The 9,285-nt window shown below is 41.6% G+C and overlaps 1 protein-coding gene across 1 annotated transcript in view; it reads right to left on the reverse strand.

The window, feature by feature from the left end:
• Window positions 1–372: 372 nt before the first annotated feature.
• LOC129101448 (dynamin-1-like) overlaps window positions 373–9,285 on the reverse strand; it is a 25,396-nt gene continuing 16,483 nt past the window's right edge. The window contains 8 exon segments of the mRNA XM_054611279.1: window positions 373–433; window positions 4,055–4,189; window positions 4,191–4,217; window positions 4,299–4,453; window positions 4,912–4,998; window positions 5,078–5,245; window positions 5,578–5,589; window positions 7,829–7,940. Coding sequence (XP_054467254.1) covers window positions 373–433; window positions 4,055–4,189; window positions 4,191–4,217; window positions 4,299–4,453; window positions 4,912–4,998; window positions 5,078–5,245; window positions 5,578–5,589; window positions 7,829–7,940 — 757 coding nt within the window.

Here is a 9,285-nt window from a genome sequence, read left to right on the forward strand (position 1 = left end):
AAGAACATGTCATCAGCTTAAAACAAGAGAAACAAAAGATTAACTGAAAAAATATAAACTTTAATAAATAGTTTTACTCCAGGAGTGGATGCTAGCTAACAGGGTAGCTAAGGAGTGAGACTCTTCACTTCTCAATCATCTCTTCATCAAGCGATGACAGACAGACAGCTGACCTGTCTCACTCTCCTGACAGCAGACAGACAGCTGCACACATATCAATACACTCAATATTGCTGATCATTTGCTATATAGTCATAATGTGCTGATAATCATTATCATTATTATTATTACTAGTAAGGTTCACAGTAACACAGCATCAACAGAGACCAGTAGAACAGTTCAGTAGAGACACAAACACACACTGGGTTCAGGTTAACCCTCCATAGAAGACTGGGGGCTCTCTCCGTGGGCGGGGCTACCTTTACTGGGACGACTGGGAGGAGAGGAGAACATGAAAGAAGAGAAAAGAAAAGGGGAGAACAAGAGTGAATCAACAGAACAATAATCAGGAAGGAGGGTTAAAGGGTCAACGGTCAATAAATGAATATTGTTGGTATCAGTGAGATCCAGTGAGAACCAGAGACAACCAGAGAGATACAGGGAGAACCAGAGAAAACCAGCTAGAACCAGTGAGATCCAGTGAGAAATAAGAGAGAACCAGTGAGAACCAGATAGAATCAGAGAGAACCAGTGAGAAACAGAGAGATCCAGTGAGAACCAGAGATACAGATAGAACCAGAGAGAAACCAGAGAGAAACCAGAGAGAACCAGCTAGAACCAGTGAGATCCAGAGAGATCCAGATAGAACCAGAGATAACCAGAGAGAGCAAGAGAACAAGTGAGAACCAGTGAGAACCAGTGAGAACCAGTGAGAACCAGCGAGAACAGTTGAGAACCAGAGAAAAACAGAGAAGACCAGAGAGAACAAGTTAGAACCAGTAAGAACCAATAAGAACCAGTAAGAACCAGTAAGAACCAGTGAGAACCAGAGAGATCCAGAGAGAAACAGTGAAAACCAGTGGGAATCAAAGAGAACCAGTGAAAACCAGTTGGAATCAGAGAGGACCAGTGGAACCAGTTGGAATCAGAGAGGACCAGTGGAACCAGTTGGAATCAGAGAGGACCAGTGGAACCAGTTAGGAGGTCAGTCTCATACAGCAAGGTAGTAAAGTACATGAAACCTGAATAGAACTACGTCTACTGAGTAGAAGTACTTAGTTTCTCTAGCTGAAACCACTAGGAACACGCTGTACCTCGATGAAACCAGGAGGGACCAGTTGGACCAGGCTGAAACCAGTAGAAATGAAGTGAACCTAGTGGAAACCAGTTTCATTAGTGTTCATACTGTGTATTTCAGAGGGAGGAGCTGAGGAGGGACATGGAGATGCAGGAGCCCTAGGCAGACAGGCAGACAGACAGACAGACAGACAGACAGACAGACAGACAGACAGGCAGGCAGACAGGCAGACAGGCAGACAGACAGACAGACAGACAGGCAGACCGGCAGACAGACAGACAGACAGACAGACAGACAGACAGACAGACAGACAGGCAGACAGACAGACAGGCAGACAGACAGGCAGGCAGACAGGCAGACAGAGAGACAGGTTGATGGAGCTGTCAATCATACGGCTAACGTTATCTCTTCATCACTAGTGATGATTCTTTATGATGCTGGGGGTCACATGGCGAGGACAGTGATCTGATTGGACAATGAGACACACAGAGGTGATGACAGACAGCTGACGTACCATTGGTGAACTCCTCACTGGTCACTGATAGAGATTCTGAAAAATAACCATATATGGTCAATATGAGGGGCGGGGCCAGGGGCGGGGCTACCTGCTCTGACGCTACCTGTTTAGACTCATAAGGTACTGAAGAACAGGATCACACAAACAGAGAGAGACATGCAGACAGACAGGCAGTTAGAGAGACAGACAGGTAGACAGACAGAGAGACAGACAGGTAGGTAGGTAGACAGACAGAGAGAGACAGACAGACAGGTAGACAGACAGAGAGACAGACAGAGAGAGACAGACAGACAGGTAGGTAGGTAGGTAGACAGACAGAGAGACAGACAGGTAGGTAGACAGACAGAGAGACAGACAGAGAGAGACAGACAGACAGGTAGGTAGGTAGACAGACAGAGAGACAGACAGGTAGGTAGACAGACAGAGAGACAGACAGGTAGGTAGACAGACAGAGAGACAGACAGGTAGGTAGACAGACAGAGAGACAGACAGGTAGGTAGACAGACAGAGACAGACAGACAGGTAGGTAGACAGACAGACAGAGAGACAGACAGGTAGGTAGACAGACAGACAGACAGGTAGACAGACAGAGAGACAGACAGGTAGACAGACAGAGAGACAGACAGGTAGGTAGACAGACAGAGACAGACAGACAGGTAGGTAGACAGACAGACAGAGAGACAGACAGGTAGGTAGACAGACAGACAGACAGGTAGACAGACAGAGAGACAGACAGGTAGACAGACATGGCTCCAGGTGGATGTTTGGGAGGTGACAGACCTATTGAATTATACATTTCAGTTTTGTCTCTGTAAGTCCAGCAGAAAGGGTTAGCCTAGCTTAGCACAAAGACTGGAACCCTTTCCCCTTGTTTCCAGTCTCTGTGCTAAGCTAGGCTAACCCTTTCCCCTGAGGAGTGATGGAGGAGAGATGGAGGAGAGATGGAGGAGAGATGGAGGAGTGATGGAGGAGTGATGGATGAAAGATAGAGGAGAGATGGAGGAGTGATGGAGGAGAGATGGAGGAGGAGGAGGAGGAGGAGGAGGAGGAGGAGTCATGTCTGTGCAGGTCGTTTGTGGATCACTGGTTTTGTTCTAAAGCTCCAACGAAGAAGAAGAAGAAGACGGAGAAGAAGGAGAAGAAGAAGAAGAAGAAGAAGAAGAAGAAGAAGAAGAAGAAGAAGAAGAAGAAGAAGAAGAAGAAGAAGAAGGAGAAGGAGAAGAAGAAGAAGGAGAAGAAGAAGAAGAAGGAGACGTTGGTCCTCAGGTCTCCTCTGTGTCCAGTTACAGGTTCACGTTTATTTAAAGAAGCTCCACAATCACAACATTAACTTTATTTTGAAAGTCTTCAACAGGAAGTGAAGTTGATTGGATGAGAGCTGAATAAAGAACCACAGTGGACACAGTGAAGATCTGAACACCTGGAAACATCTGGGACCATAGTCATGCTGCATTCAGGTCCCATTACAGTGTGGGGAATTACAGTTTCAAGCCTTGATCAAACAGTTAATGTGTAACTCTGTTGCTAGGAAACCTCTGTAGCGCTGTCCAATCAGAAGCAATCAGCTATGAACAGAGTTAGCATGCTAACGTTAGCTCCGTTAATTATCCAGCAGTCATACACATAATATCTGTCATATTTATGTCATACTTCTACACTAACATGACACGTATATTATAGCATATTACACTATATATATAAAGTATACTGTACGTTTTACTACTACTTATATTATACTTTATTTATAATGTACATATAACATATTATTACATGTATTATATAATATTATGGTGTACTCTCACATGTACTCAACTACGTACTAACTGCAGTATTAGTTTAAGTACTGTGTGTCATTTGTGTTAAATAGTTTTTCTGTTGTCTGAATTGTTTATTCTGTTCTCTTCATCTTCTCCACCACCTCCATGTCTGTCCACTAATCTCTCATTCTGCTGCATCATATTTACGGGTAACGTGGATCTGTATTTTAACAAATTCTGTCTGAAACAGCTGGATTTCTACTCAATAGGGTAATAATATACAAAATAATACAAATATTTTTAATAATAATATAAATAATAAATAATAACAATATTAGTAATATTAATAATATTAATAATAATAGTAATAATAATAGTAATAATAATAGTAATATTAATAATATGATTAAACATTAACTTATCAACCAGGTGAAGTTTGATCAGCTGCTGAAACACAGTAAACTTTTCTTTCCTGACAGTCTTTGAACACATCACTCCATAGTCAGTTTGACCTTTGACCTCAGACTGTGCGTGTGCTGGTACCTGGGGACTCCAGGGGGGCGCTCTGTTGGGTCGGGAAGGGATGGAGGGGGTCCGGGGTCCGGTGACACCGCGGGACGGGACGGAGGGCCGGGGGCCGAACGCCCACCTGGACGAGGAGGTCCGGGGGGGCCCGCCGCTGGGGGTCGGACTGGACATGGGAGACCTGCAGGGACCGGCAGAGAGACTCAGGAATGGGGGACATGTGAGCGGCGTCCGTGTCTCAGCTGACCCGTTGCTAGGTTACCTGTGTCCCGACGGCATCCCCGTCACCTGCAGCCAGGAGTCATCGACAGGCGGAGGATTGGTGGTGGTGAAGGTGGAGGTGCTGATGTCACCGATGATGTTCAGTCCCTCACGCAGAGCGTGGTACATCTTCAGCATCTCATCACGGTGCTGAGCCTGGGGAGGGGGAGACAGACAGGGAGACAGGCAGGGAGACAGACAGACAGACAGGGACAGACAGGGAGACAGGGACAGAGAGACAGGGAGACAGGCAGGGAGACAGACAGGGAGACAGGGGGAGACAGACAGGGAGAGACAGGAGAGACAGGGAGACAGGCAGGGAGACAGTTATAGATTAAAGGTTCATGGACTTTTTTCCTTCAGCACATTATTTAATAAGACAGTACAATACATCCCTGTCTGTCTGTCTGTCTGTCTGTCTGTCTGTCTGTCTGTCTGTCTGTCTGTCTGTCTGTCTGTCTGTCTGTCTGTCTGTCTGTCTGTCTGTCTGCCTGCCTGTCTGTCTGTCTGTCTGTCTGTCTGTCTGCCTGCCTGCCTGTCTGTCTGTCTGTCTGTCTGTCTGTCTGTCTGCCTGTCTGTCTGCCTGCCTGTCTGTCTGTCTGTCTGTCTCTCACCTGTTCCTGGGACTCCTCCATCAGGGTGTTCTGGTCTCCACAGGAGTAAAGCTGAGCCAGAAGGTCAGAGTGGATGAACTCCTTCGTCTGAGGAGCAGAGAGGAGGTCAGGTGACTCGTTACATCACTTGCTGTGTGTGTGTGTGTGTGTGTGTGTGTGTGCGTACATTGTTGACCATCAGGTGCATGATGGTCTTGGGGATCAGGTCTCTGACGGTGCGGTGGATGATGGACAGGTACGAGTCCACCAGGTTCCTCACGATCTCCACCTGTCGCTCCAGCTGAGGGTCCAGACTGTGGATCTGACCGTCAGACCGGGACTCCTCCCCCTCCCCCTGAGGAGACACACACACACACACACACACACACACACACACACACACACACACACACACACACACACACACACACACACACACACACACACACACACACACACACACACACACACACACACAGACACACAGACACACACACACACACACACACACACACACACACACACACACACACACACACACACACACACACACAGACACACACACACAGACACACACACACACACACACACACACACACACACACACACACACACACACACACACATTGATATCAATGAGTGGACAAAATAACAGGAACACTTGTCAGTAAGGAGAAAGGAACTCACCTTGTCTTTGTCCTGCAGAAGAAGAAGAAAAGAGTTAAATATAGATATCATCATAATAATAACAACAACAATAATAACAACAATAATAACACAATAATAACAACAATAACAATAATAACAGTAATACAATAACAATAATAACAACAATAATAATAATAACAATAATAAACAATAATAATGATGATAACAATAATACGAATAATAATAACAATAATAATAATAATGATAATAATAATGATAATAATAATGATAATAATGATAATAATAATAATAATAATAATGATAATAATGATAATAATGATAATAATAATAATAATAATAATAACAATAATAATGATAATGATAATAATAATAATGATAATAATAATAATAATGATAATAATAATAATGATAATAATGATAATAATAATAATAATCATCTTATTTGTAAAGAGGTATTCAGAAAAGGTATTCAAAGGCAAAATAGAAACAATAAAAGCAATAACAATGTTAACAAGGCATGATGTACTACTGCAGTAATAATGTAGTACTACTGCAGTAATAATGTAGTACTACTGTAGTAATGATGTAGTACTACTGCAGTAATAATGTAGTACTACTGCAGTAATAATGTAGTACTACTGCAGTAATAATGTAGTACTACTGCAGTAATGATGTAGTACTACTGTAGTAATGATGTAGTACTACTGCAGTAATAATGTAGTACTACTGCAGTAATAATGTAGTACTACTGCAGTAATAATGTAGTACTACTGCAGTAATGATGTAGTACTACTGTAGTAATGATGTAGTACTACTGTAGTAATGATGTAGTACTACTGTAGTAATGATGTGGTATTACTGTAGTAATGATGTAGTACTACTGCAGTAATGATGTAGTACTACTGTAGTAATGATGTAGTACTACTGTAGTAATGATGTGGTATTACTGTAGTAATGATGTAGTACTACTGCAGTAATGATGTAGTACTACTGCAGTAATGATGTAGTACTACTGTAGTAATGATGTAGTACTACTGTAGTAATGATGTACTACTAGTAATGATGTAGTACTACTGCAGTAATGATGTAGTACTACTGTAGTAATGATGTAGTACTACTGTAGTAATGATGTGGTATTACTGTAGTAATGATGTAGTACTACTGCAGTAATGATGTAGTACTACTGCAGTAATGATGTAGTACTACTGTAGTAATGATGTAGTACTACTGTAGTAATGATGTAGTACTACTGCAGTAATGATGTAGTACTACTGCAGTAATGATGTAGTACTACTGCAGTAATGATGTAGTACTACTGTAGTAATGATGTAGTACTACTGCAGTAATGATGTAGTACTACTGCAGTAATAATGTAGTACTACTGCAGTAATGATGTAGTACTACTGTAGTAATGATGTGGTATTACTGTAGTAAATATGTAGTACTACTGCAGTAATAATGTAGTACTACTGCAGTAATAATGTAGTACTACTGTAGTAATGATGTAGTACTACTGCAGTAATGATGTAGTACTACTGTAGTAATGATGTAGTACTACTGCAGTAATGATGTAGTACTACTGTAGTAATGATGTAGTACTACTGTAGTAATGATGTAGTACTACTGTAGTAATGATGTAGTATTACTGTAGTAATGATGTAGTACTACTGAAGTAATGATGTAGTACTACTGTAGTAATGATGTAGTACTACTGTAGTAATGATGTAGTACTACTGCAGTAATGATGTAGTATTACTGTAGTAATGATGTAGTACTACTGAAGTAATGATGTAGTACTACTGAAGTAATGATGTAGTACTACCGTAGTAATGATGTAGTACTACTGTAGTAATGATGTAGTACTACCGTAGTAATGATGTAGTACTACTGAAGTAATGATGTAGTACTACTGTAGTAATGATGTGGTATTACTGAAGTAATGATGTAGTACTACTGTAGTAATGATGTAGTACTACTGTAGTAATGATGTGGTATTACTGAAGTAATGATGTAGTACTACTGTAGTAATGATGTAGTATTACTGTAGTAATGATGTAGTACTACTGAAGTAATGATGTAGTACTACTGTAGTAATGATGTAGTACTACTGAAGTAATGATGTAGTACTACTGTAGTAATGATGTAGTACTACTGTAGTAATGATGTAGTACTACTGAAGTAATGATGTGGTATTACTGAAGTAAAGATGTAGTACTACTAAAGTAATTATGTAGTACTACTGTAGTAATGATGTGGTAGTGAGTCGTACCACGCTGCGTTCAGGGTACACTCCAGCTCGTAGGAAAGAAGCCTTCCAGCTGTCCACCTCCTCCTGAGACTCACTGGCCAGCTCCAGCTGACGGGAGTCTTTGTACACGTTCCTGAAACATGAACATTGTTATTGTTGTTATTGTTGTTGTTGTTATTGTTACTGCTATTATTGTTATTGATATTATTGTTGTTATTGCTATTATTGTTGTTGTTATTGTTATTATTGTTATTATTGCTGTTATTGTTGTTGTTTTGTTATTATTATTATTATTACTATTGTTGTTATTGTTGTTGTTATTATTGTTATTATTGTTGTTATCATTGTTGTTGTTGTTATCGTTATTGTTGTTATAATTCCATATTACCCAACTAGAGAGCTGCGCTCCATCAATGCAGGGTTACTTGTGGTTCCTAGAGTATATAAAAGTAGGATGGGAGCCAGAGCCTTCAGTTATCAGGCTCCTCTTCTGTGGAACCAGGTTCCAGTTTCAGTCCGGGGGGCCGACACACTCACCACTAAGAGCAGGCTTTCTTTTTGATAGCGCTTATAGTTAGGACTGGTTCAGGTTTATAATTAGGACTGGTTCAGGTTTATAGTTAGAGCTGGTTCAGGTTTATAGTTAGAGCTGGTTCAGGTTTATAGTTAGAGCTGGTTCAGGTTTATAGTTAGGACTGGTTCAGGTTTATAGTTAGTGCTGGTTCAGGTCTATAGTTAGGGCTGGTTCAGGTTTATAGTTAGGACTGGTTCAGGTTTATAGTTAGAGCTGGTTCAGGTTTATAGTTAGTGCTGGTTCAGGTCTATAGTTAGGGCTGGTTCAGGTTTATAGTTAGGACTGGTTCAGGTTTATAGTTAGGACTGGTTCAGGTTTATAGTTAGGGCTGGTTCAGGTTTATAGTTAGGACTGGTTCAGGTTTATAGTTAGAGCTGGTTCAGGTTTATAGTTAGTGCTGGTTCAGGTCTATAGTTAGGGCTGGTTCAGGTTTATAGTTAGGACTGGTTCAGGTTTATAGTTAGGACTGGTTCAGGTTTATAGTTAGGACTGGTTCAGGTTTATAGTTAGGGCTGGTTCAGGTTTATAGTTAGGACTGGTTCAGGTTTATAGTTAGGACTGGTTCAGGTTTATAGTTAGGACTGGTTCAGGTTTATAGTTAGGACTGGTTCAGGTTTATAGTTAGGACTGGTTCAGGTCTATAGTTAGGACTGGTTCTGGTTCGCCTTGGTCCAGCCCCTAGATATGCTGCTATATGCCTAGACAGCCGGGGGACTACCTAGGATACACTGAGCTCCTCTCCCTCTCTTCCCCGGAGTTCTTGTGCTTTCTCGCCTCGCAGGTTCCCAGGAATCGGGGTTATATTTGGACTGTCATCGTGCCTCCTGCTGAGGCCCTGCTGACACCCACTGCTACTACCACTATCATTATTAGTCACATTACTATTATTATTGCCTGTACTATT

The sequence above is a fragment of the Anoplopoma fimbria genome, chromosome 13, assembly GCF_027596085.1.
Source record: "Anoplopoma fimbria isolate UVic2021 breed Golden Eagle Sablefish chromosome 13, Afim_UVic_2022, whole genome shotgun sequence".
NCBI lineage: Eukaryota > Metazoa > Chordata > Actinopteri > Perciformes > Anoplopomatidae > Anoplopoma > Anoplopoma fimbria.